The 27,767-nt window shown below is 36.1% G+C and overlaps 1 protein-coding gene across 2 annotated transcripts in view; it reads left to right on the top strand.

The window, feature by feature from the left end:
• Positions 1 to 27,767, top strand: part of USH2A (usherin) — a 777,205-nt gene that overhangs the window by 197,236 nt on the left and 552,202 nt on the right. For both annotated transcript variants that reach the window (XM_003930351.4, XM_074385188.1), the window contains 4 exons: positions 3,630 to 3,793; positions 16,702 to 16,860; positions 25,580 to 26,074; positions 27,137 to 27,406. In XM_003930351.4, coding sequence (XP_003930400.3) covers positions 3,630 to 3,793; positions 16,702 to 16,860; positions 25,580 to 26,074; positions 27,137 to 27,406 — 1,088 coding nt within the window. The remainder of the gene's footprint in view (positions 1 to 3,629; positions 3,794 to 16,701; positions 16,861 to 25,579; positions 26,075 to 27,136; positions 27,407 to 27,767) is intronic.

Genomic DNA, 27,767 nt, shown 5'->3' with positions numbered 1-27,767 from the left:
TTAGCCAGGGGGACAAAGTTAAGCCAATTAAAAAAAGGCTCAAAAAGCTAACTTGTTATTAGAGTTACAAACCACGTGTGGATAATCTCTGGTGTCCTATCCTAAGTCTAAAGCTTACCTGGTGCTTAATTCATTATTAATTCCTGCATCTGACAATATTTCCTCAATCTTTACTATGTGCTAGACTTTGTGTTAGGGACTGATGGGAAAAAAAAAAAAAAAAACTCTGCCCAATTTCTCCAATCTACCTTGAAGTCTCTTTCTCTTTTATTAATAATCCTTACCTAAAATCCCTTAGCAATTGGAGATCTCTTGCTCCTTCGTTCTTTATGTTGAATGATGTCCTCATCATCACCCATCAGCAAGTTAGAAGACCGGGAGTAACTCCATACCTAACCTCCCTTCTCTTTTCAATTTGGCATCCCATTCTACCTATTCCACTTAATATTTCTCAAGTCTATCCTGCTCATTACCACTGCTGCTTGCCACGGCCCCAAGGTAGCATTACCTTACTTCTGCTCACCTTCCCAGGTTTATCTATCACCATTCCCCATTCTGAATTTACATGTAAAAGTTCAAAGCTGCTTGTAGTTTCACATCCTCTCCTACTTTTTCTTTTTTCCCTATTTTTGACCCTCCCCCAACTTGCCTTGCTTATTTCTACTCATCTTTTAACATTCAGCCCAAGCATCTCCTCCAAGACTCTTAAAATTACTCTTCCCATCCCTTCTGCTGCTACAAGACTAGGTAAGTTGCCCCTTTTCTGGACCTTTAGAGTCTGAATACATCTTTCTTAATGTTCTTTCCATTTTTCCTGCATACAAGATTGTGAGCTCCTTGAGGACGGGGGCAATTCTATATGATTCATCTCTGCATCCTTGATGTTTATTCCAGTCCAGGAACATAGCTGGCCCTCAATGAATGTTATTTATGTCAATCAATATTGAAATCAATTTGATAGTACCCACAGAGCTGAGGCCCCAGGTGGAGGAGGGGTGTGCAAAGAGAAATGTCAATAAAGTGACCTATATATCTTGGGTTGTATCTCTGGGCTTTCTACAGTAGTTCTCCCTCAGATGATGAAGTTTCTGACAGCGATGTACATTATTGAAACATATTCCTTTCATTAATAGCTATGTTTCTTCAACAGTAATAATTAGGATAACACTTTCTCTTACTGTTTGCACAACTGGAAGAAACTCCTGGGAAAGGAAAGTATAAGAGATTTGTGATGTAAGAGACAGAGGCCAACTTCTTTCCCATTGTAGCCAGTAAATACTGAGTTATATAAGGGCCCAAAGAGAACTATCATAGCGAAGTGCTGGCAGAGATTAGTGATGCTTTACTCCTGTTTTGTTTACCATAATGAACTGGTCAATAAACATCACAAATTGTTTATCTATATAAATCTTGACAGATTACTCTTTATGAAATCCATTTAGCAAGTGAGGTTTTCCCATAAGGATGAAAAATGAAGATTTTAAACAGATTGCGGGAGCAGTTCTGGCTGTACCAAGAGAGTCAGTGTAATAAAGGTTTCTTTATATTAATATTACAAAAACCATTTATCCTGGCAAAATCAATATTGCAATTCATCTTAGTTTGGTGTTTCTCTTTCTAAGCTTAAAATGTCTTTTCCTTTATTATGTATAATTTTGTTTTAATAAATGTGAAATATATTTCATTTAGGAGGTACTCTTGAGGAGGAATAACTTATAAAATGACATCAAACTTGTAGCCTGTTTGCTAAAGAGTCTTGGAAATGTTTAAAATTATATTTGAGTGGCTGAGAAATCTACAGGAATCATTTTACTTAATCCTTAATTACAAAATTATCCCCATTGTCCTTTGGGCTAGAAACAGACTCGAATATTCAGAAAAGTCTTCTCCTGTGAACTTCATTTAGGAAAAATTCTCTCTTACTGAAGTCAAGCAATTATAACAAGTCAGATAAGTTGAATATAACAATGGCTCGGATAAGAGACTGTAAAATCAAGAATAGACACATTTAATTGCTCAAAACATTGCATGCTTTGACTGGAAGAAAATAGAACTACATCAAGGAAAGGAATTATGTTATACACTGGAAGCTATTACTCTAAATGTACTGTATGTAAAATAAGTGTGATTGTCTCATGAGTGAATGGTAATAAAAACTGAAATACTCAAGAGACACTTAATCATGAGTGGTGCAGTCATACATACACAGGCATTGAGAGAAGGTTTCTCTTATTGTTTATGCTCACTAAAATTACATTAAAAGCCTGTAAACAATAGACTCTATATAATAGCATATAATGAAATTTAGAACAAATCAAGTATTTTTGCATCTATAATCTCATTTTAATTATAATGTATAATTTTCTTCAGCTTTAAAACTTAGCTTAACAAAACATCTATTTGAAGTGGAATTCTGATGTAATGTGTATAGATAAAAGACCTAATATAGTTGTTTGAAGGGGAAAAATGTCCTTTTATCATGACCATAAAAAGGGCAAACTACAGTACTGTGGTTTTCAAGAGAAACTGTACTTTATTTATTCCCAAGGGGATATTAGTCCATAAAACAAATTTGCAGCTCATTTGGCAGTCTTAGCTTTTATCAACCTTTTTAAGGGTGTTGAATGATTACCCGAGAGATCACACTGTAAAAATTGCAGTAGGGGAAAGTAACTCTATTCGTTCAGCATCTTTATTAGAACATATAGGTGAATCCATTTAATGTTGTTTCAAATGTATCACATGGAGAGTACCTTTTTAATGGTGAGTGGTCTTCTTACATGTGCTGTTTGCTTCTCTAGTACTTCATGGCACCAAAATTGCTTATCCTAATCAGTGCCATTGATGTAGGCTATGTGTTTGAATAATTCACTCAGGGAACGAATTTTAGTTTCTATCATGGCAAAATGCCACTACTGGTATTTTTATAGGCAACTTTGGATCCAAGAAATTTAAGTTGCAGCAAAGTTATCTTATTATATTTATATCATTAGCATCTTTTCATAAATCAGAATAATGCAGTATTCTCCAACTATTGTGGATAAATGAGTTTCGTGCATAACATAGAAAATGAGATATAACCCATATTAAAGTATCAACAATATTTGAACCTGTCTTCCTTGAGCAATTTTCTTAGTGAAATTTAGCCTTCATAGACCTAGCTATAGAATTTTAAGATTTTTTAGAGAGAGCAATTATTTACCCCTGGTTTTCTATTTTGTAAATGGATAGTCACTTAAAAAGATAATTTTATGGGTACCTAATCTACATTTTTAGCTGACGGGAGAACTGCTTTTGTAAAAATAAAATTTATAGTATCCTTAATTGAACAACTGGATTCAAACTAATCCGTAAGATATATTGTGGCATGTGAAAAGCACTATAATATATTTTTTGCTATTAGTTTATAAAGAGAAAGCTTTCTACAGGTTTTATCAGGAGCAGCATTTTTATAAAGATCTTTTCTGTTTTATTTTATGGTGATTCTTTGTTTAGCTCAAACATTCTTTTCAATACGTTGGCTAAAACAGACCATCTTACTCTACAATGCTATTGGTAGGTGTAACTTATACTATGAATTATTAATCAAAACACTATTCTCTTTGATGGTTTATTTGTCTTGTTTTCAGATGTCAGCCATGTAATTGTCATCTCTCAGGAGCCTTGAATGAAACCTGCCACTTGGTCACAGGCCAGTGTTTCTGTAAACAATTTGTCACTGGCTCAAAGTGTGAGGCTTGTGTTCCCAGTGCAAGCCACTTGGATGTCAACAATCTATTGGGTTGCAGCAAAAGTAAGTGAACTCTGGCTTAGTGCTGGTGTGTGAAGCAGCATCGTACAGGGGACTGCATCTCGTTGTTTTCTTTCTCTATTTAGAACCTATCAGAAAGGCTTAGTGCAATGTGAAGCATGTAGGCAAAAAATGGAAAAAAAATACACTGAATGAAATATGTGTGCTTTTCCTTGATTAGACAATTGGAAATGATAATACAGTTATGTTCATAGTGGGAAATTTACAGTGGTTTGTTGGAATGAAATCAACAGTGAGGTGATTAATGTCCTGGTTTTTCCCAGACCAAGGGTTTTCCCAGGACACAGCCCTTTCAGTGCTAAAATCAGGATGTTACTGGTTAAACTAAAATAGTTGCTAACCCACACAAAGACATTTCTAGGTAAATTTTTTTTAAAAAATAAAACAAAGGGTAAATTTTTGTTTATTATGAGTTCTATAGTCTTTCATCCCCCAAAGTTTATGGGCATTGTTATATTATTTCTCGGTTATTGATATTGTCATAATTAGTATCATTGTTTATCACAGCATATGATTCACTGTATAATTGATTTTTCTTTCTATCTTGAGTTACACTCATTGTTTAAACATCTCTCACATTTTTATTTTTAATTCCTTAAAGCCTAAGATTACATATAAGTATCTTTTGATTTCTCAACACCATTCTTCTGTTCCTTGAATTGACCTCCCAAGGTCACCTGCAATTTTACAATTTCATAACATATTGACCATTTTCCTATATTTACTTCAAGATCATATATCCTTACCTCTTCCAGAATTCCTAAGAAATGCCTGCTGGGAACATGTGGTAGGAGCCCTCTACAACATATTGTGCTATGCATATTCTCCTTAGGGTGTCCTGAGACTGTCATGAGTCACAATGATAGGAAATGCCACAAGTCATGACAGATCATCGCAAACCAGCATGCCTGGAACTCTGCTATCTACATTTAAGGGGAGAGGGAGAGAGATAAGTCATGGTATATTGGACTCCACCATAACTGTACTAGATTTTGAGGTAATGAAAAGCAGGGTGTAGCTAGTGATTAAAAAGACGTATCCATATTTTGCACCTGTGTAGTTTCTCCTCAGCATTCTACATTTCATCAGTCCCTCTGGATTTCAGCATAAGTAAAACTTTAGGTATTTATGTTTCTCTTGGGAAATAACTAGCATAATTCCTTTCATGTATAAATCCAGTCTAAACACAAATCTGGACTTCATTGGTCACTTAATTACTATGTGTCATTTATTGATTTTTATGCAACAAAAAATTCTAGCATTTTCCCTTTGGATATGAGTTGTAGATCATTATTTATATAGAATTATGATACCTAATCTTAGTGATTTCTGATTGGTTCTGCCACTAATTTTGTGAAAATATTGCCGTCTTTTGATGAGATAATTCTTGCTACCTATTCTTTCTTGCATTTGAGACATAGTCTAGGAATTATGTCTCAGGCAAAACTGAATAGTCATGTCACTGGAAAGCTAGCCTATAATTCTTAGTAGTGGTAGACATTTGCTTTAATATTTTATTACCTGGACATTCTTTCCAAGTGTTTCTGATTTGTCAGAATTTTTAACAAACTTTCACATTCCTAATGATTCTTCCCTGAACATATTCCTTATGCTTTTTTAATCTCTTTAAAATTAGGATATATCGTACTGAGCACAGTACTTCAACTGCTTGTGGTTGTTGCTGCATCGGTTTTAGGTTTTTATTGAACAAAATTTATGAAACACTGTGTAAAGTTAGAAGCTCTGCATCAGCAGTGGCAATTTATGAGAAACAAATGAGATAACATTCCTGCCTTCCAAGGAGGTCAAAACATAGCTGGAGTGACGGACACTGATAATAGGAGGGGAGCAGAAAAATGTAAATGGTGGGATGAGAAGGAAGGGTCTCAGTCTTCTCTCCTGTTCCAGCTTGATTTTCACATGGTAATTGTGTTTGATCCTAACAGCAGCCAGGCAGAACACTGGCTTCACAAAGATATGATGAGATTGAAAGGAATGTAGTGCTATCTATTGTTGACACAGTGAACTACCTCTGGCTAGTATTTGTTTCTGTATCCAGCAGATGTCAAGAAGTGTTTTCATTTAAAATTAAAATTTCTCATAGTATCCCCTTACACAGTTTGGGAGCTGTAGGATTATAACTTTCATTATATCTTCTAGGAGCCACTAGCAATAGAGCAATAGTTTAGTAATACCATCTGTGACTTTTTTTTTTTTTTTTTTTGGTGGGCTTTAAGGGTAGGAATCCTAGCACGTGATTTCCAAAATGCAAGAGGATTGATTTAAAATAGTTAGACCTTTTCTTATAGTAAATTTCTCTATTGGATGATTCACTTCTTTCCTATAAATACTGGTTTCATGCTTTCAAAATGATAGTTATTCTTCTTAATGGGAAGCAAAACAGGAATTAATGTAAGTAGTCCTATTTTCTGTATGCTTTCCTAGTGAATGATATTCCAGTTTGTTCAACTTTCTATGAACTTAACTAAAAGTATACACAGACACATATACAATTAGCCACTTACGTTTAATAGTGTTTGTCTTCTTGACACTATTCTCATTGTTATTTATTCATCTTTATATCCACATTTTTTCTTGATCTCTCCTTATCAGAGACCCTATTCTACCTCTCCTTTATGCACAGCTTTATTAAAGTATAATTTATGTATTATACATGTAACCACTTTAAATATGGTTTGATGGATTTTAGTAAATTTATACTTGTCCAAACATTACTATAATCCAATTGTAGAATGCTTCAGTCATTTCAAAAAAGTTCCTTTGTGCCCATTTTCAGCTAATCATGACTCCCACCTCTAGCCCCAAACAACTAGTTATAGGGTGTTTGATGAGATAATTTTTCCTTCCCCAGGAGTTTTATGTAAATAAAATTATAAAAACTTCAACTTTTTACAATGTACAGGCTTTTGTATGTAGCTTCTTTCTCTTAACAAAATGTTCTTGAGTTTCAATCACATTGTTGCTTGTCTCAGTAGATTATTTTAATTCCTGAGTAGTGTAGCATTTTATGGATATACTATATTTTGTTTATCCATTGATCAGTTGACATGTAGATTGTTTTCAGTATTGTTCTATTATGAATAATGCATCCATGAACATATAGTTACAAGTCTCTGTGTGGACATGCATCTTTATATCTCCCAGGTATACCTGGGTATAAAAAGGCTAGTTTGTATAGGGAATGTATTTTTAATGTTTTAAGAAACTGCCAAATTATTTTCCAACATGGCTGTATCATTTTATATTTACATTAGCAGTTTATAAGAGATCCAACTACCTACTCTATGTCCTCAGCAACATTTGACATAGACTCTATTTCATTATAGCCATACAGTGAGTATGTAGTAGTCTCTCATTGTGGTTTTACTTTGCATTTTCCCTGATGACTAATGTTGAACATCTTTTCATGTGTATTGTGATTCGTGTGTTTTCTTTGGCAAAGCATCTTTCCAATATTTCTCCCATGTTTTAATTGAGTTGTTAGTCCTCTTGCTGAGTTTAAGAATTCCTTATTAGTTTGGGATAAAACTTGCAAATATACCTCCCATTCTGTGGATTGGTTTTTCATTTTCTTAATGGTATACTTTAAAGAGCTAAAACTTTTAATTTTCATGAAGTCAGTCTATCAGGCTTTTCCTTTATGGGTCATGTTTTTGTGTTCCATCTAAGACATTTTGAGTTGACTCAATGTTAATTTTTTTTCTCAGTTTTTATCTTTAAGTTTTACATTTTAAATGTTTACGTTTAGGTCCATGAAATAATTTTAATTTTGTACATGGCATGAGTTAAGCATGTAAGTTCTTTATTTCATTTTTATTTTTTGACACATGGATATCCAAATATTCCACTAACATTTGTTGAAATTGCTATCCTTTCCCCATTGAATTGCCCAAGCAGCTATGAAAAAATACAGTTGACCCCGTAGCTAACATCATGTTCAATAATGAAAGACTGAGATCAAAGATCAGACATAATTCAAGTATGTCCACATAGTAGGCAGGGAAGTTAATCAAAAATTTAGTAAAAGTCTCCCAAAATTAGAAAGTTAACTTTCTTTACTTGCAGATGATATGAATCTATATGTGGAAAGTCCAAAAGAATTCATAAGAAAGCTACTAGAGCTAATAAGCAAATTCAGCAATGTTCTGTGTTCCAAGATCAACACGCAAAATTAGTTGTGTTTCTATAACTCAGCAACGAACAATCTGAAAAAGAAATTAAGAAAGCAATTTCACTTATAATGCATCAAAATTTAAACCAGGAGATGAAGCTTTGTACACTGAAAACTACGTAACAAACACTGCTGAAAGAAATTTAAATAATAAAAATTAACGGAAAGATATTACATGTTTATGAACTGCATGGCTTAATATTGCTAAGATAACAATTCTACCCAAAGCAATCTACAGATTCAATGCAATCCTTATCAAAATCCCAATGGAAATTTTTGCAAAAATACTTTTAAATCTTAAAATTTAAATAGATTTGTAAGGGCTCCCAGTAGCCAAAATAATCTTGAAAAATAAGACAGTTGAAGGACTCATGCTTTCTGACTTTAAAAATAACTACAACGCTACAGTAATCAAGACAATGTGGCACCACCGTAAGAACACATATAGACCAATGGAATAGAGAGCCTATAAATAAACTCCAACATATGTGTACAATTGATTTTAACAAGGATACAAAGGCCATTTAATGGGGAAAATATAGCATTTAGAACAAATGATACTGGGAAAACCATATCCACATGCAAAACAATCTGTCTTACCTTACATCACACACAAAAATCAATTCAAAATGGATCGAATAACTAAACTTACGAGCTAAAACCATAAAACTCTTAGAAGAAAACATTGGGGAATACCTTTGTGACACTGGATTTGTCAGGGATTTCTTGATGATGACCTCAAAAGCATAAGTAACAAAACTTTATAACCTAGACTTTATCAACATGAAAAATTCTGTGCATTGAAATTCACTATAAGAAATTTAAAAGATGGCCCATAAAAATGAGATATAATACATATAAATTACATATTTAATAAGGGATTAACATTTATAATATATAAAATCCTCCTACAACTCAATAACAAAAACCAATCCAATTTAAAAATATACAAAGGACTTGAATAGACATTTCTCTAAAGAGAATATACATACAACCAATAAGCATCTGAAATGACGTTTAGTATCATTAGTAAGTTAGGGACATGCAAATCCAATCCACAATGAGACACCAGTTCATAACCATTTGATTGGCTATGATAAAACAACAGAAAATAACAAGTGTTGGTGAAGATGTGGAAAGTTGGAACATTTAGGCATTGCAGTGGGAATGTAAAATGGTGTAGTCACTGTGAAAAACAGTTTGGTTATTCTTCAAAAAGTTAAACACAGAATTGCCGTATGATGCAGCAAATCTACTCCTAAAGTATAATTCATACAATGGAAAGAAGGAACTGAAACATATTTATATTCCAAAGATGTTAATACCATCACTATTCACAATAGCCAAAAGGTAGTAAAAACAATAGTATTTATCAAAAGATAATGGATAGAGAAAATGTGGTATATATACACAATGGAATCATTCAGCCATAAAATGAATGAAATTCAAACATATGCCACAGCATGGTTAAACTTTGAAAACATTATGCTGAGTAAAAAAAAGTAAGACACAAAAAGAAAAATACTATATGATTCCATTTATGTGAGGTACCTAGAATAGACAAATTCATAGACACCGGAAGTAGAACAGTTGTTACCAGAACCTGGGAGAAGGGAGGATGAGGAGTCAATGGTACCGTTTCCAAATGGTACATTTGGAATAATAAAAACAAATTCTGGAAATGGATAGTGTTGATGGTTGTATGACATTGTGAATGTACTTAATGTCAATTAATTGTGTACTTAAAAATGGTAAATTGGCTGGACACGGTGGGTGGCTAACATCTGTAATCCCAGTACTTTGGGAGGCCAATGTGGGTGGATCATGAGGAGATCAAGACCATCCTGGCTAATATGTTGAAACCTCGTCTCTACTGAAAATACAAAAATTAGCTGGGCATTGTAGCGCATGCCTGTAGTTCCAGCTACTCAGAAGGCTGAGGCAGGAAAATCACTTGAACTCGGGAGGCGAAGGTTGCAGTGAGCAGAGATGGTGCCACTGTACTCCAGCCTGGTGACAGACCAAGACTTCATCTCAAAAAAAAAAAAAAAGTAAATTGTATGTATTTTCCTGACAATAACCAAATCAATTGTCCGTAAAAGTGTGTTCTCTCTTCTCTTCCACTGATCTTCATGCTTTTTCTTATATCAATGCCACACTGTCCTGATTACTACAGCTTTACAGTTTTGAAATTAAGTATTGTAGATCATTTAACTTTCATCTTGTTTTCCATCAGAATTATTTTGACCATTCAAGAGCTTTTGCACATCCATATATAAATGCTCTTTAACTTACCCTAGGGTTACCTCCCAATAAATCCACCATAATTGAAAATGTCCTAAGTCAAAAGTACATTTTTTAAAATTTAACAATATTTCCAACTTATGATGGCTTTATTTAAGGCAAGGAGCATACTGGATGCATATGGCTTTCAAACCATCATAAAGTCAAAAAATTGGAAGTGGAACCACTGCAAATAGGGGAATATCTGTACATCACTGTATCACCTCGCCAATTTCTACAATGGAGACTTTTGGAATCTGGGTCGAGGTTGTCTTAAATCTAAAGGTTAATTTAGATAATTTAGATGTAGAAGTGACAACAGTATGGAGTGTTCCAACTCATGAAAATTTGGTGTCTCCATTTACTTAGATCTTTAAAAAATTTTTTAGCAATATTGTACAGTTTGCAGTGCAGTGGTCTTGCACTTCTTTTATTAAATGCATTCCTAAATCTCTTTGATGCCATTGCAAATGAAACTATTTTCTTAATTTTATTTTCAGATTAATTGCTAGTATAGTGAAGTACAATTAATTTTGTAAGTTGACATTGTATCGTGTGACCCTGCTAAATTAATAGTTTGTTATATATGTTATAAAATAAATTCATATATAATAAAATAATATATAAATAAACCCAACATTATGCTAATATAATCATTTTTAATAATTTTATATTTTAAAAATAGCTTGAGAGGCCTTTGTAGGCATCAGACATGTAGTCAGTTGAAGGTCAGCTTCGTAGTCATATGTAGTCAGTTGAAGGTCAGCTTCGTAGTCATCCACCTGGGACCATGCAGGAATGGCGCAGCAAATAGGAAGAGGGAGTCTAGAAGCCTGTCTTCACAGGGCAGTGCCCCCACTGAGAGAGAGAGAGAGAGAGAGAGAGGGGATATGGCTCATCTAATATTCCTGGTCTTTCCCTTTTTCCAACCAATCACTTATGGAGCAGAATCATGTCCAGATGTGTAGTTCTTCCATCATTGTTTTCTCTTCTGCATAAGTGTTAAGAATACAGTTCATAAATCCACAATGCCCTTATTTTAGCAGAATGAGACTTCCACAAAGAATTTTGATGTTTGGAGCCCCACCAGCCATCATTCCTCTGTGTTATTTCATCATCTAGTTTTGGACTTCAGTAAGGAAAGCATTATCTGTTTTCTCTGTGTTTCCAAGAAACCTATAGTATAATTCCACAATGTTATTTCTATTCACTGTTCCTTTTATGTTTAGCCATGTGATCTCCAGTGTCTTATAAGTTCCATGCAGGATCTATGTGTGATCATTTTTCTATTAGGATACTAAGACAGAAGTACTTTTCTCGTTAGTCTATATTATCTGTGTTTATTTTTTGCCAAATAAGTCATTTATAACTCTTGGGATGTAAGATTCAAGAATGCCTTGCAACATACTGGAGTGTAGGGTGGGGGAAAGAGTAGTATTTATGCACATACATACAAACATACTCCTAAATACATTTATGTACACATGTGCGCACATGTGCACGCACACACACACACACACACACACAGCTTATCTTCAAAATAACCCTGACAGGGAGACATTATCATCTTCAATATAAATGAGAAAAGGTTCAGAGAGTCTAATCAATATTTGACTATAATCATACAACTACCAAAGTTCCCAAGCTGAGATTCAAGTTTGTGGTTCCCAAAGAAATGGATCCAGTCACAATATTATACTCTCATTCCATAAAAGAGAGTCTGGCATGTGCAAAGACCATTCTAGGCAATTTTTATGAATGAGTATGTGAACATTTTCTAGCAATTCTACTTTAAGCACATAAAGGTTCAAGTTTTCTCATGCCCAAGATTTAATAACAATATTCTCAAAGTGTTGGTAAGTCATCTAAACCTTCGGGTTTATGAAATTTCCACTTTAAATACCAAAGGGATACTATGTATTTATGCTGTGGAGTAGGACAAAATTGAAGTTGACATGGTCATAGCAAGTAATCAGCTTAAATGTTTGGAAACAGCCTATGTGTGTGAAGAACTTTTGTTGCCAAGGAAATTTTCATGTAATGCAAATCATTTTCTATACCCTTTGACATGGGAGTGAAACATCTATCTCTCTTTCATTTTCATTCATCCCCAAAGCATTTTGCTGCCTTAGAAAATCATCTGAAGGTCAGTTTTGATTGCTCTAACTCTGATATCTGTTGTGTTCCTGATAGCATGCAGAGTTTTAGATGAAATCACTAATATTCACTAAAAAAATATTAAATTGCCATGAATTGCAAGGTTCTTTGAGAGTGCTATAAATGAGGCAGTTTATGATCTTTGTGGTTCCACCAAGAACAACAGGATTTAAAATCCTAAGTTAAAATCCACCACTGAAAGGATCAAATGCACTGTCAGTGTTCAACCGATCAAAGTGACCATATAGAAAATCCATGAATTCAGAAATGTAAGATGCCATTCGGAAATAATTCTTTTCTCACGTGTCATTTCAAAATTGTTGCTACTCTTGTCCTATGTCTAAATAGACATATAGACTGCTGGAATGTTGTAACAATGACAATTCTGAAGAAAAATGACAAAAAGAGAGCAATGAGCATAAATCTAGTTTGAATATTTTTAGAAATATGATATACATATTATCTGCCTTAGGATCAGACTTTGTCTTTAGGAAGCCTATTCATAATACATGGAATTTTATATAGTTTACATTCAGTGCTGTGTGGAATATAACAACTTATCCCTGCTCTGTTCTCACACCATCATCAACATAGAATGCTTCGGTGAACAAGCAATTCTGCAGCATTAATATCCTGCAACCCAGTTCAACTCTTGCACTATATACCCGGAGGTAGTGGCAGATTCCACAGGCGAGGGCTCAGTCCCCAAGGCTGCCCCCGACTTCCAACACCAATCACAAGCTCCAGGGTATTTTGCTTGTGCTTGTAACCCACTGGCTATAAATCGGGGTTCCTATGACTCCCTCCTTGGGTTCAATTCATTTGGCAGATCAGCTCATAGAGCTCAGGAAGCACTTATTTTTACTGATTTATAATACAGGATATTGCAGAGGATACAGAGGAAGCAATGCGTAGGATGAGACACGTGGAAAGGGGAGCGGAGCTTCCATGCCCTCCCTAGGTGCCCCTCCCTCCAGGAGCTTCCATGTGTTGAACTACCTGGAGCTGTCCCTGTACTGCCACCACCACCCCACCATGGCCTCTTAGACCCTTTCTAGTGACTTCCTTGGATAGGCGTGACTGAAGCTGAGACAACCATGTAGAAATGTGACTTTAAAAAAGGAATGTGATTTCATACTAACAGACCGAGTGAGGAAACCCAACAAGGTTGCCCATTCAGAGTCTTCTTGGCCTCTTTCTGAAGCATTCATTTCTCTAGGGTATGGGGCAGGACCCCTTCTAAAATGAGGGTCTCATGACCCACAATCAAACAAGGAAGGTCAGAGAATTTCCTTATGGCCAGCTCTAGGACCGAAAAGTGGAGGCAGATTAGAGTCTATTTTTAGTGTCTCTGGCCTGCCTTGGGGAGAAAAAGGAAGACGTGAAAGCAGAACATAACAGAGACAGACCTCGTTTCATGAGGCCTACTTCTGTAGCCTAAAGCTCCCCAATATTGTAGCAAAAGACTGTCCTTCACCTGTATCACTCATAAACTGTTTGAAGCTGCTTCAGGACCCTAGGACAAAAGACAAATACTTTAACAAAAGATATGCTTATTGTGTTAGTCACCAAGGAAATAACAAGGGCTACAGAAGTTATGAGCCAGGAACCGTAGACAAAAACGTGTGTATGTGTTTGTGTGTGTGTGTGTATCAATATTAAAGTGCTCTTGAAATCCTGTCTTAAAATGTTATAATTTAATTATATCTCTTAAACAGAGTTCATATATTATATCTATTATACAGCGTCCATCACTCGGGGGTCCTGGTGAATTAGCAACAGCTCTAAGTTGGAAGTCTTTGCCTAGTTTGCAGAATAACTTCAATTTACTGTTCCTACATTTTCCACTTTGCTCTGTCCTCCACAATTCTATGTGGTTCACATCAGCAGCCTCCATTCTCCTCTGGCTTTTAGTTAGTTGATTTCAGCTGCTAAGAGAGACTCACCAGACATCTTAAGGGCAGGTGGAAAAGGAGTGAAGAATATTTAATTCCCCACTCCCTGTATCCGTGTAGAAGCAGCCTCAAGCTAGCTGCATCCCTCCACAAGTGGTCATAGCTTCTGTCAGGTGATGCTTCTCATACAGTCCTTCCTGTCCCTGAGTTCTGTCTCCCTTTAAGCTAGACATAGTGTGAAGAGAAGAGTTAACGTAGCAAGACTGACTGCTTATTTTTAGAAAGGCCTGCTTACAAAGTTGGCCTTTGGCTGGCATCTGGATTCCCCACCATCCCCAGAACTGATAAGAGAGGACCACTGCACTTAAACATTTGTACAAACGATACGGTTTATGCTTAACACCTGCTTTCCTTGTGGGGGTTTTAGATTTGGGTAAATGCCAGATAGAGGCTGCTCATATGAACAGCCCCCAGTAAAACCCCTGTGCACTGAGTTTCTAAGGAGCTTCCCTGATTGGCAACACTTTAGAGACATTTTCATAATGCATTGCTGGGGGAATTAGGCACGTTCTATCTCTACTAGAAGAGAATTCTTGGAAGCCTGTGCTTGGTTTTCCCTGGACTTCTCTGGTGTGCCTTTTACCTTTGTTGATGAATTATTTAATCTTTCATTGTAATAAATCTTAGTTATGGGTAGGACTATATGATGAGTCCTGTGAGTCTTCCTAGTGAATCATTAGACACAGGGTTCAGGGTTGGCTTGAGGACCCTGACATAAATAGTGAAAGAGCTCTGCTGTTTCTATACCTGAGAGTACTCTACCATCTCTTTTGCCCACCCTTTTGAAAGTAGTTTCTTTATTAAGCCCTCCCCAGATTACTCTTTATAAGTGTGCTTTCTTTTAGTGAGGCTTCTAGTGACTGTAGGTATTTCATGTAAATATTTATTTATGTTTATGTACATGAAATGTAGATATGTACATGAAGATATATTTGCATGAAAGATCTACATTTAATGTACATCTACATTCATACATTTTTATGATATATATAATTATATAATATATATATATATTGAGATGGAGTTTTACTCTTGTTGCCCAGCCTGGAGTGCAATGGCATGATCTCAGCTCACTGCAACCTCTGCCTCCTGGGTTCAAGTGATTCTCCTGTCTCAACCTCCCGAGTAGCTGGGATTACAGGCATGTGCCACCACACCAGGCTAATTTTGTATCTTTAGTAGAGGCAAGGTTTCTCCATGTTGGTTGGTTAGGATGTTGGTTTCTCTGACTCCCCATTTCAGGTGATCCACCCACGCTGGTCTGCCAAAGTGCTGGGATTGCAGGCATGAGCCATCTCACCGGGCCTAAATATATTGTTAATTATCTGATGGATTCTTTTCTGTACATGATATTTACATATTTCTTAACAAACAGATGAATGGTTTAAAAGTAAGGGAACACAGCAACCTGTACCCTCAATATCTTATTTAACGAGAATATTCGATTAGATTGTGCTTCTCTGAATAGATGGAGGATTGTGCAACTTGTTTACACTAGAAAGTGGTAGTGCATACACTGGTGGTTGATTGTCCTTCAAAATACTTAGCTGTTGTTTTTACCTTTTTGTCTAGGGGAGAAAAGGAAAGCTCACTCTCAAAAGTAGGGAGATTAAGGAAAATTTACACTGACAGAACATGGTTTTTTCATGATGTATATTTATATTATAGAAAACATCACTAAAGTAGTATGTTCTCTGCCTGATAAGCAATTGTATTACATCTTAAAGACACTTCTAACAGGTGATGGTGCATTCATATAGTATATTCAAATAGTTTCCTGGTAATATTTAGATTATTTAACTTCCATAGCTATTTATATCACGAAATATTATTCTTTCTTTTACACTGTGCTCTCTGAAGCAAGATAAAGCATTGTGCTTAATGGAATGGAAAGCTTCCTCTTAAAAATCCAAAAATTATGCTGCTTAAATTTCAAGTTTCAGTGGAACTTACGTCATTTTTAAAATTAACTATGTAAAAAATAAATGTTATGCATCCTTGGATAGTTTCTCAAAAAAAAAGGCAAAGAAATAAATGCTTAATGTAGACTATTGTGTTTTTTTACTCTCATCTATATTTATGCCCGCTGCTTTGACCTAAAAAGTTTTTTTATGCTTATAGATAAAAAGCTTTGTTTTAGAGAACTCATGAACCCTTTGTTTATTAATGTCTTGGTAAACCACATGTCTTCTTGATAAAGTAATCCTGAATCAGAAAGACCTCTTTGCTGGATATCTTACTTGATTTGCTTTTGTGTTTATTGATTACTTTTGCTAATAAATGCTCTCTCCATTGTAATTTAGCTCCATTCCAGCAACCTCCACCCAGAGGACAAGTTCAAAGTTCTTCTGCTATCAATCTCTCCTGGAGTCCACCTGATTCTCCAAATGCCCACTGGCTTACTTACAGTTTACTCAGGGATGGTTTTGAAATCTACACAACAGAGGATCAATACCCATACAGTGAGTTTAAGAGTTTGGTAATAGAAAGAAATATTCTGAGAATTGACACATTAGTTAAGTTCTTTGACGTGAGGATAAATGCTGTTGTGGTTTCCTCTGTCTGGCACAGAGTATTTCAAACAGAGAAAGAATTACAAATTTCACTTGCAATCAAAGAAATGCAGTAAGAATTAGATGCTTATTATCTGATAAATACTAATGCTTATCAAATTCTCAAAGAAAAAAAATGACCCCTTCCAGAATTGATGGGAATGTAGAGAAGCTTGAACTTTTATAAACTGCTGGGTGTCTGTATGAGTTCATTAGTACAACTTTTCATGCACAATAATTTGTTAAAATGTATAAAAAGTCTTTCCTTTTAACATAACATTTGACTTAGCAAACCTACTTTAGGAAGTTTTTCTCAAGTGAATAGTCATAAGTGGACACAAAAGCTGTCCATACCTAAACTATTTGTAATAGCAAAATACTGAAAATGATTCAGATGTTCAACCGTGTTTCAGTAAATTATAGTATATGGCATAACGGAATCCTGGTCCATTGTTAAATAAATTACAGGCTATGATAGCCTATAAACTGATATCTTAGTTCACATATCAATAAATGAAAAATGTTCATGACTTATTGTTTAAGACAGGGGTCCCCAATCCCCAGGCTGTGGAAAGGTACTGATCCGTGATCTGTTAAGAACAGGGCCACACAGCAGGAGGTAAGCAGCAGACGAGTGAGCATTCCCGCCTCAGCCCTGCCTTCTGTCACTTCAGTGGTGGCATTAGATTCTCATAGGAGCGCAAACCCTATCGTGAACTGTGCATGCGAGGGTTCTAGGTTGCATGCTCCTTATGAGAATCTAATAATAAATAAAATGTGCTTGAGTCATACCAAAACCATCCCTCCTTACCTCCCTGTGTTTGGTTGATGGAAAAACTTTTCCATGAAACCAGCCTCTGGTGCCAAAAAAGTTGGGGACCACTGGTTTAAGGTAATTAAAAGTTATTAAAGTAATCTGAGAATTATACTATTTTAATTTACAAATACTGGAAGACATAAATAGATCTAGTTTTCTCTAATTGTAAATATTATAGAAATTTTATCAAATATTTCTATGATAATGAATTCAACTTTTTAAATTCTCAGCTTAAAGAACTATTAAATCTGGAAGTAGAGTACTAACACTGAAGCAATTGTATAATTTAATACACACATTGCTATCTCCACAGAGATAGAACACAGCAACATGAACTTTTGAAAGAGGAAGGATATAAACAAGCCATCAAGCCTATCTTTACCTTTGTAACTTTTATGAAGCTTTTAAAGAAACTTGCAGAAATCAAATTATTAGAATTGTCTTTAAAAAAATTTTACTCAGATGTTTTAGATAGTTTTTCTAGACAGAATGAAAAATACAACTTTTCCATTATTCCAGCTCTATCTTCTCTGATTTTTCCTTCCAGCCATGTTTAGCTACACGCTAGTTTAAGAAACCTCAGAACAGCAATTCCAATTCGTTTCTATTCTGTTCTCATCATTTAATACAGTTTTCCAAATTCTGCTTTAACCATGTTTAATTAGTTAGAGAACTGTATAACGCTATGTCAAAACACTGAAATTCCATAACCTTCCTTAAAATGGTTAGGAGGATGCCTTGTTTTAACGTATTAATTGACTTTAAAACTCCTGCATAGCAGAAAGATTTTATGCATTTTACTGGGTTCCATTTTGCACCTAATTCGTATGACTTGAATTTAGCTTCTTATGTCCATCCCTTTCTCTTAGTTCTACATGTCTCTTCATTATTCCAAGTCTTCTTTAAAGTTAATGGAAACTCTGAACTTCATGATGCAGATTGCAAAGGGAAATGAACATCTGTCTACATCTGCCATGTTGGCAAAGCATCCTAAAAACCTGCTACTAGAATGTTTATTTTCTTCCAAATATCAGCATGATCCAGGTGTCCTGAAACTTAAACTTTTGTGATAGAGAAAGAGAGGAGTTATAAAAATATTGAAAATGATTTTGATGACAGTACCACTGGTTGAATTATTTCTGAAGTTGTGAATTAGGGTCACCGTATTTTCCCTACAGCTTCATGCAATAGCAAAATTAAACTTAAAATTGTCAATGATATTATTCAAGCCAGAGGCACGTTTTCCATAGTAACATATTGTGATCTATTTTATAGAACATTACATGTGAGTACAACACTCTGGCTGTTTTTCACAATTGCACTAATATGAAATCCAAATAAGTTTCTTACATAATAAATGTGTATTCACTCACTAATCAGACATTTATATAATCCTGTTAAACAAGGCATTATTTCCTAAAACCTTATTTTTCATTAAAAATGCCACTTCTGGCATTTCTTGACAATCGCTGTAATTAATGATGTGAAAATTATCTGCATGATGGCATTTGAACAGTAAGAACAATTGGTTAACACTGTCAGAACTTTGTATCATTCTAATAATAGCCTCATGTTTGTTACTCTATTTCTAGTGCGTGGCTAGCATGTGTAATATGTAAAGGAAACACTACTTATATTTAGCTGGATGAACACAAATCTTTGGGTTAAATAAAGGCATTAGGAATTATAGGTGGAGAATCATTGAACTATTCAAAGAAAATTAATAGTGTTGTCTTCCTAGCAAGTTTGATCGTTTGTCTGAGACCTTTATAGAATTCTTTTTTAGAATGTAAACTTTTTCTAGCTAGCCTGATGTACTATGGGATTTTCTAGGACAGTATTTTCCATTCTAGGATCGTGATATACTGGTGTACCATCTTTAAGGCTTTCAAATTATTTGTTACTAGTAACATCACGCTAATAATGGTGAATAATTTTAAAGATTGTGAACTTTAAAAAACAAGGTGTATCTTTATGTTTTATTTAAGGTGCAGGTCAAGCTAGCACTTTGGAAATCATACATAATCAGCCCTACATCATCCCTCCCATAGCCCCATTCTGGGTTGCTCGTAGGTATCTTATGTGTCATGGGGAAGGAAGTGAACAGTTACTGGAGGAAATAGCACTCTTGTTTTAGTGTTGCAGGTTTAGAGAATGGACAGTATCTCATACTGTTTTTTGGTATTGTTCCTATTTGTGTTCGGAATTGAAGGAGCACCAGACATAGTAGGCTTATTGAATTTAAAAATAAAAATGATCTTCATTACTGATGAAAGTCAGATTAGAGACAATATCCTCTTTCCTGCAGGAAGACAAATAAGAAGAGAGAAAAATCAACGGGCTAATCTGAACATCATTTGCTCCCCACCCGCTGACTCCCCAGATTCACAGTCAGATGAGTTGTTCCTTATTTGGGTTGGCATGAGTGAGGAAGATAGCCCCTAAATGTCACGTTAGAGAAATTCTTCCTTGGGAAACTAGAGGATGATTATTTTTACATGCAACAATGGTTTCTATCATCTGTAGCTATTAACATAGTTTAAGTTTAGAGTTTTAGACAACCAAATATTTTTATGAGCCCTGGTATTTCATTTCTACCCTTATTATTCATTTCCATTTTTAATGTGATAATTCACGCCATACTACATCAAGGGATTAATGTAACAAGTGGTAAGACGGTTCAGTTATCTCTGAGAGGAGTAAATGAACAAACATAAGATACAGAGATGGGATGAGAAAGAAAACAGAAGAGAAGATGACAGGCAACTGTTTTTATAAGGCTCTTGATACTCTTAATGCAGTGGTTTCCCCTCATCCATGGTTTTGTTTTCTGTAGTTTGTGATCCATGGTTTACAATGCTCCCCAAATAGGTGAATCGACAGTACAATAAGATGTTTTGAGAGAGAGAGGCCATATTCACATAGCTATTATTGTGGCATATTGTTATAATTGTTCTATTTTATTTTTAGTTATTGTTGTTAATCTCTCACTCTGCCTAACATAAACTTTATCATGGATATGTATGTATAGGAAAAAGAACAGTATATATATATATATATATCTGATTTTATCTGTCTATATATACACTTTTCTTATACATACGTGTGTGTGTGTGTGTGTGTGTGTTATGTAGGTTATATATATATATATATGTTATATATATATAGGTTTATATGATATATATATATATATATATATATATATATATATATATATATTTCCCCCAGGGTTCATTCTTAAAGGGGAAATGAGAACTGGGGGAAAGAATCCTTCTCAGAGGGAGCTTTGGTGCAAAGAACCTAGAGGGAAACCTAACACTAACAGAAGAGTGCTATTTCCTCCAATAACTGTTCACTCCCTTCCCATGACACATAAGATACCTAGGAGCAACCCAGAATGGGGCTGTGGTAGAGATAATGTAAGACTGATTATGCATGATTCCCAAAGTGGTAGCTTGACTTCTACCTTAAATAAAACATAAAGATATACCTTGTTTTTAAAAGGTTATATATATATATATATATATATATATATATATATATATATACCTTTTATATATATAGTTATATATATATATAAAACCATATATATATATATATATAAAATTTAGTACTATTTGTGGTTTTAGGCATCCACTGGAAATCTTAGAATGTATCTCCTGTGGATAAGAGGGGACTATTATATTCTTAACTGGAACAATAGATCAGATATGTAAAGAAAAATCATTCATGTGTTTAATAAAATTTTGTTCAATGCTTATTCCAAACCAGAAACTGTATCAGCCACTAGAAATACAAAGATGAAAGGAATAGTTCTCCTTATTGAGTGGGGAGACATATAAGTAAACCAAAGTGACAATATAATATGTAAAAGTAGAATCAGAGTAAACCTGGGGTGTTGAGAAAGCGCAGGGTATTGTGGGAGATTTAGAGGAGGTAACTCTGTTTGTGGTGGCAATGATGGTAATTGAGAACCACCAATAATTTCCCAGTAAGGAGGCAATATAAGCCAAATTGGCTCAGATACTGTAGTTGAGGAAGAGTGACGGTCATGAAATAAATTTTATATGAAAAGACATGGAAGTATATGGGAAAACAAGGTACATTCAGCAATCATGGGCAGTTCCGTGTAGCTTTGGTAGGTGGTACACTGGGGGAGTGCTGCAATCCAGGGCGGTATCGGCCAAGATCATGAATCAGTGCTGAGCCAAAGAGTGTGAATGTTACTCTGAAAATGCAGAAGTCTGCAGTAACAGCAAATTTTCGGACTCCAAGTTGAAGATCTCTACCCCGCAAAGGAGAGCAACTACTTTGAGACAAGCGCTCTTTTAACCTGAGTATTACTTTGATGTTATGATACCATGAATGGGTATCCTATTTATACCCTTTCAAATGCTTTTATTTAGTTCACACTATAAATTGCCTCATACAGTATTCCTACACAAATGCATATTCCCATCCCGATTCTATCTGATTCTAATTTATTAGACTGCTCTTGTATAATACATTCTCTCCTATTAGGATTATATTCCATTTTTCAGATGCTACAAACATCCAGCAAGTACTGTACTTCTTTTCATTGTCATCAGGTTATAGGTCTTCCAACTTTCAGTTTAAGCTTATGCCAGACAGTCTTTTTGAATACTCAGCGCTGATATTTATTTTTGCCTTTTAGGTTTTAGCTTTTGGAATGTTAAATAGACTATTCTCCATCATTGTTCTAGCCTTCAATGACTTTTTCAAATTTTGTTAATATTTACAACAACCTTATCGTGGGATAAAAGTAACTTTCATCTAATAAATATAGAAATAACTAAGGGCCACAGTTGTATGCTCTCTAGAAAGTCTGAATCTCAGCCCTAGGGGGCTTCCCCAAATATGATTCTTCTTTGGGTGCTCTGCCTTAACACTAGGGATGGCGACTTTTTCCTGTCTTTTCCATACCTATATTCTTTAGAGTTTTCTCTACCACTTAGGAAGTAAAACCATGTTGTAGTCAATCATTCTCTATAAACTTCTCTTGTGCAAATTACTCTGTGGTTTCTGTGTCCTGATTGTACTCTAATACAATACTCAACATATTTTCATGAAGAATTTGCAATAACATATGCAATAGAATAACAAAACCATCTTTCAGATACTTCCTTGCATTGTTCAGTCTTTAATTATTCCCCTCCCTCAACCACCATGACATTTGGGGAAGGGCAGCTTCCCTCTGGCCCTTTGCAGAAGGCCCTTCAGACTATGCAGGCTCATTTCTAAGAGGTAGTTGGCCAGATGTCAACCCTTGGCATCCTCACAGCATCGGTGCCTAATGCATGAAGCTGGTGAACACATGTTCATTCTCAGCTTGGTCAGGGCTTCATAAACACCCTGCTGTTGTAGCCTTCCCCTAGGCTGAGAACTTTCTGAAAATTTTTTTTCCCCCATCTCCTACATCCACCCTTGGGCCCTCTCAGAGGTGGAAGAATCACTTTGTCCCAGCCATAGAAGGTCCCATAGTAGGCTCGCTGGCTCTCGATACAGCACCCTCACTGTTCAAGAAACCAAGAGATTCCTGCGCTGGGCCGCGTCAGGATGGTGGCGTCCATATTAAACTCTGTACTGAGGCGGCTTCCTATCCTTTCTCTCTTCCTAGGTGCCAATGGAGTTCAGGTTCCCCTCTAGACTCTTTGCACCAAAGCTCCCTCTGAGAAGGATTCTTTGCCCCCAGTTGCCATATCCCCTTATAAGAACTAACCCTGGAAATATCTGGAATCAGAAGAATACCAGGAGCTGTGGGGTTATCGTCCTATCTGGGCTGCATATAGCGGCAACCACAAGGGTGGTATACCCCCACAGTGGACTCGAAATACATGGATTTGCAAGAATAAACTTGCTAGGAATCCGTGCTCCATCTGCCGAGATCACAAGTTGCATGTTGTACTCTTGGAACAGCTTGTCTGCGGGTGTCACCTTCCATGCTCCATACACTGGAGTCTGCATGAAGCCGCACAAGAGGCTGACCTGGGAAGCCAGGGATCATGGCCTCCTTAGGAACCACAACCCCTAGGCTGAAACCGGGGCCTTGACGTCGGTATCTCTCATGGGGTTGTGAATGTTCCTCTGCCAGCCCCCACCCTGATCCCAGGCGACCCCTGGTACCCATGGCACAACTGGAAACAGCCACCAGAGAAATTGTTTCGCCTTCCTCCACTCTATCGGGGTCATCTCCGAGAAGATAGTGGCTGCCACCTGAATCAATACCCAAGGTGCCCCCCGACACCACCAGTGGAGGCCTCCTCCACTGAGCAGTCAGACCCCAGGGTGCTCTGTAGGAGGTGGAGACTGGGAAGAAGGTCCGAGTGTGGTGGTTCACACCTGCCATCCCAACATTTTGGGAGGGTGGGGTGGCTGGATCGCTTGAGCCCAGGGGTTCGAGACCAGCCTTGGCAACATGGCACAACACAATCTCTACGAAAAATACAAACAGTACCCGGATGTGGTGACATGCACCTGTAGTCCCAGTTATTCTGTTTGGGAGACTGAGGCAGGAGAATCACTTGAATCCCAGGAGGCAGAGGCTGCAAGATCATGCCACCGCACTTCAGCCTGGGTGACAAAGTCAGACGCTGTCTAGGAAAAAAAAAAGACTGGAAATGCCTAGGTTTACATGGTAGGATATCACCCCAAAGAGCTGTGTCTTTTGTGGCCAATGGCAGATCCAGGAAAGAAATGACAATTGCTTATGGGGATAAATCTAGGCTGAGGGAGAGCAGTAAAGATGTGTATGAGAAACCCCAACCTCTATATATTGTAAATAGATGGGCTGGGCTAAACATTGTTGCTGTTTCAGACTTTTGCAAACTCAGCTTTTCCACAATAAAGCTCTATCTCCTGTCAAAAGGCAGGCAGGCAGGCAGACATGCAAGCAGGAAGGAAGGAAAGAAAAAAGAAACCAAGAAACCCTGTGGATTAAAAAATCAGACCCTGAATGCTTAACTATTCCACCGTAAGCACATAAATATGCTAGGACCTTCATATTGCTTTAGGATACCCCTGCATAATGGAACACTCCTTCCATCTCCCATTCAACAGCCCCACAAGGAAGCAAGCAGCAGCCACTCTGGCATTTGTGTGTTTCACAGTCCTACAATGTATTTGCTGTCCTTAGAGAACGAGGAGTTCCAGTCACATGCCTAATCACCTTCACTCCCTATCTTATTTTTTAAAAACCTCTTTGTAGCTGCTTCTCTCCACCCTCACAATCCTTCATGCATACAAGTCCTGCTTATCTAGAACTTCTCTTGTGTAAATTCCCCATTGCTCATAACAAATGTCTCCAAAATTTAGCAGCTTAAAACAATAAACATCATTTCTGTAGGTCAGAAAATAAGACAATTTTCCTGTCAAGATGTTAGCCTGGTGACACCTTTACCCCTTGGTGGTAGTTTACTAACCTTTAGTCTGGTGTATTTAGTGTTTAATAAGCAAACCAGTTACACAGAGGAAACATGGTTACTTCTGTTTTGGAGAACTGCCAGAGTTTTCTCTTGGATTTTCTATCAAAAAGACACTATAAAAGTGAAACAAGAACTAACACAAACATCTCAATATTCTTTGTTACAAATGGCACTTTGCTTTTGTTATACTCAATAATAAAAGCAATCAACTGGAATTTACATTATTTAAATGTTAAAAATCTGAAATGTTTTCTTAAAAGAGTAGATGGGTATAGTTTATATAATTAAATCATTTGATAGGAAAGCAGTTAGCAATGATTCTTTACCAACTTGTGAAATGTAACTATTGTCTTTTTTCTTTTCATTCCAGGTATTCAATACTTCTTAGACACTGACCTGTTACCGTATACCAAATATTCCTATTACATTGAGACCACCAATGTGCATGGTTCAACAAGGAGTGTAGCTGTCACTTACAGGACAAAACCAGGGGTCCCAAACGGGAACTTGACTTTAAGTTATATCCTTCCTATTGGCTCAGACTATGTGACACTGACCTGGACAACACTCTCAAATCAATCTGGGCCTATAGAGAAATATGTTTTGTCCTGTGCCCCTTTGACTGATGGTCAGCCATGTGTTTCCTACGAAGGTCATGAAACCTCAGCTACCATCTGGAATCTGGTTCCATTCACCAAGTACTATTTTTCTGTACAAGCGTGTACTAGCGGAGGCTGTTTACACAGCTTGCCCATTACAGTGACCACAGCCCAGGCCCCTCCCCAAAGACTAAGTCCACCTAAGGTGCAGACAGTCAGTTCTACAGAACTTCACGTAGAATGGTCTCCACCAATGGAACTAAATGGTAAGAATTCAAGGCCAAGATTCCCCTTCTTGGGTAAGACATAAATAAGAATCTAGGCATTGTAATTGTGGAGTTAAGAGTCTAGCAATTATATTCCTTTTCATAACGGCACAATAAAATAATGGAGAAACAGTTTCTGTAGATATATGATAGTGTTTGTCCTGGTTAGTAGAAGAAGTGTATTTCTTCTAATAACAAATTCCATTCAATTAAATTGCCCCTTAAAAGGCTAATATTATCTTTGCTCTTAATGACATCTGCCACAACACAAATGATGTTTATAATTTGAAACTCACTTATGAAATGCATTATATTTGACTGTGTCACAAGTTAGGGCACCCATAAGCAGTACATTTAATCTTTTAAGCAAGAAAAAGATATAAAATCATACAAAAAATATGTATATAAGCTAACCAACTCCATTAAGTTAATTTTTGCATTCATACAATTGAACCCTTGGTTATATAGGCCAGATACACATTCACAGATTTTTTATCATTTATATCATGTACATACTATAGCAAAATCTTTCTGTAGATTTTTTAAAGTTATTTCGTAAAACTAGGTAGAAATTGACTATAACATTTATGCAAACAGGGCTTATGTTAAATTAAAACCTTCAAATTTGAAAGTATACAAACTGGAGCTACAAAATCAAATTTCCTGAAAGAACTGGCCATTCTTAATGGACCAGGCCATTCTTAATGATCATCAATTCTGAAAAAGATTGAATTTACCTATGATAAAATATAGTTATTTTTTGTCTATATGTTGTCCATTTTGGTTTGTTTTCCCCATGTGTATGCCTTAAAGGTATTTTATACATTATAAATATGTATTTTATATATTCATTTATATATCAGTTTGTTATCTTCTATGTACCTGTCATCTAGTTTACTAAACTACTAACTCACTATATTTTGAAGGCTTAAAAAATTGACAGTAATCTAAGTAGAAGGATAATGAAAATCTAGCATTCTTTAACTGACCTGTCCCTAACCTACCCCCAAAGTTACCCCTTTGTCTGACGAGTCACCTTGGTTCACTATTTAATTTCCCTAGGAATAATTATAAGGTATGAACTATACATGAGAAGATTGAGATCTACTAAAGAAACCACATCTGAGGAAAGTCGAGTTTTTCAGAGCAGTGGTTGGCTCAGTCCTCATTCATTTGCAGAATTGTCCAATGAAAATGCATTAAAACCTCCTCAAACAACTACAACCATCACTGGCTTGGAGCCATACACCAAGTATGAGTTTAGACTCTTAGCTGTGAATATGGCCGGAAGCGTGTCTTCTGCTTGGGTCTCAGAAAGAACGGGAGAATCAGGTAAAGATCAATACTTTAAGTGCTACTTCTAAAACCTCTGAAGGCAACTGCTTCCTCAAATTAAAGTCAACACTGCTAAAGTACATTTTGAAAAGCAAGAATTAGAAACTTCCATAGACCAAGGAAACATTTAATATATGTGGGTTGGTTACATAAACAACTCAAGGTCATAAAGTACTTGCAGTAAGTTTTAGGGGGCAAAAGTAAATGCTTTAGTTATTAATTCATGGGGTGAAAATGGCTTAACTATAGTTATAGTCTTTGGGGAATGTTTGTCAAAAATAGCATTTGGTTTCCAGCCCTGAAGTGGATTGGACGCATGTCTTATCTTGCTCCATATACAGCATAATTTATGTTCAAG

The sequence above is a fragment of the Saimiri boliviensis genome, chromosome 14 (assembly GCF_048565385.1).
Source record: "Saimiri boliviensis isolate mSaiBol1 chromosome 14, mSaiBol1.pri, whole genome shotgun sequence".
In the NCBI taxonomy this organism is placed as follows: Eukaryota; Metazoa; Chordata; class Mammalia; order Primates; family Cebidae; genus Saimiri; species Saimiri boliviensis.
The sequence above is the reverse complement of the archived record's forward strand: the minus strand, read 5'-3'. Positions and strand labels throughout refer to the sequence as shown.